This window comes from Piliocolobus tephrosceles, chromosome 1 (assembly GCF_002776525.5).
Source record: "Piliocolobus tephrosceles isolate RC106 chromosome 1, ASM277652v3, whole genome shotgun sequence".
Classification (NCBI taxonomy): Eukaryota; Metazoa; Chordata; class Mammalia; order Primates; family Cercopithecidae; genus Piliocolobus; species Piliocolobus tephrosceles.
The window spans coordinates 4,136,812-4,138,472 of NC_045434.1; the positions used below are offsets into that span (position 1 = coordinate 4,136,812).

The 1,661-nt window shown below is 52.1% G+C and overlaps 1 protein-coding gene across 4 annotated transcripts in view; it reads right to left on the reverse strand.

Moving 5' to 3' along the window:
* Positions 1-1,609, reverse strand: part of CATSPERE (catsper channel auxiliary subunit epsilon) — a 162,296-nt gene extending 160,687 nt beyond the window's left edge. For 3 of the 4 annotated variants that reach the window (XM_026455120.2, XM_026455121.2, XM_026455119.2), the window contains exon 1: positions 1,279-1,609. In XM_026455120.2, coding sequence (XP_026310905.1) covers positions 1,279-1,401 — 123 coding nt within the window. In that variant the 5' untranslated portion in view covers positions 1,402-1,609. The remainder of the gene's footprint in view (positions 1-1,278) is intronic. The other variant, XM_026455122.1, reaches the window with a different exon arrangement.
* Between the last annotated feature and the right edge of the window lie 52 nt (positions 1,610-1,661).

The following is a 1,661-nucleotide window of genomic DNA, read 5'->3' on the forward strand; positions in this document are numbered from 1 at the left end:
GCACTCTGAATTCTTATTTTTAACAGAAATCAGTCACCTTTATAATGAAACACATTTTCTGTATATACAGATCGAATAAAAAAAGTTCATGTATTTTACATATACCTATAAATAAAACTGAAATCTATTGTCATTGAAGGCTTTTTTTGAAGTGTGAACCACCTCACACTTATGAATCTAAGATCCCTTTCATTACCGAGAGAAAAATACAAGTGGCAAATTTTGTACTTTAATTTGCAAAGTTAAATTATGTAACTTAATAAGATCTGGTAGTGAAAGGATGAAATGACCTTTCCTGGCAGGCCTTTTCTCCTCACCTGCTCCCTCAACAGCTGCTTCTCACTCCTACTGGGGCTGAGGGCAGGCTAGGGAGAGAACAGTAGCTTAAAGAGTCACGTTTAATTTATTAATTTAGTCCCAGATAACAATGACAATGCCTTTTCATCCTTGCTTTATTATGTCTAATATTTAATGTATTCTTGTTGGAAACAGATCTAAGAGGCCCAAAAGTATGTGGGGTGTGCAGATAGGCACGTGCTATTTTTTAATGAAAGGGGCACTGTCATCTCACTCCTGGACCACAGTGATCCTCTCCTCTGGCAAAAGAAGGGTGCACAAGGGGAGAGGAATGTAAGTATTCACAGGGGCTGGGGTGTGATGGCTCATGGCTCACAGCTCATGGCCTGTAATTACAGCACTTTGGGAGGCCCAGGCAGGAGGTTCACTTAAGGCCACGAGTTCGAGACCAGTCTGGGCAATATTGTGAGACCCTGTCTCTGCCAATTTTTTTTTTTTTTTTTTTAATTTAGCCAAGCGTGGTGGCGCGTGCCTGTGGTCCCAGCTATTCAGGAGGCTGAGGTGGGAGGAGCGCTTGGGCCCAGGAGTTTCAGGCTACAGGGAGCTATGATGGCGCCACTGCATCGCAGCCTGGGCAACCGAGCAAGAGGCCGTCTCTAAAACAGACAGCCGCCGCCCTAAAAAACAAAAAAGTAAGATTTCACTGGGACTCAGATGTTCTGAGGACAGCATGAAGGTACTGCGACCTTACTGCAGGAACTGGATCAGCAAAGTGCTAACAGCGGCCCCTCTCGCTCCTGGAAAACTCTCGGTTGGGAGCGGCGGGACACCGGTGCTGGTGTTGGGGAGTCGGGAGACGAGGCAGTGGTCGGCCAGGGCCAGCGGTCCCGGGGCGCATGGGGTGGGGAGCGGGACCCTCCCGCCTGCCCCGCCGGGGGTAATCCCCGCCCAGTCGCTCGCCTGCGACTGGCGTCTCTCTACCTCCAAACGGCCGAGCCACAGCAGCTCAGCCACGACAGCAGCACGGCCACTTCCCGGGCTGACATGGCGCCTGCTCCGCCTCCGCCCAACCGCCTCGGCCACTCCCGTCCAGGCCTCGCGCATTCCCGGGGGACGACGGCCAGGCGGGCGGCAGGAGGCGCTTGGGTCCCGGCGCGGCTGGACAGGACGGGCTGGGGCTGAGGACCAGCGAGGGCGAAGTGTGCGCGTGCGCGCCGCTCCCTGCGCTCCCTGGAGGCCTGAAAGTAGCTGGAGTGCGAACCTGCACACCAGATTTTAGGAAAGGCAGAACCAGGCTTTCCAGCAGTGAGATAGCAAAAACACTTCGAAAAATCCGAGTTGCAGAAAAAAGAAAGAAAGAGAGA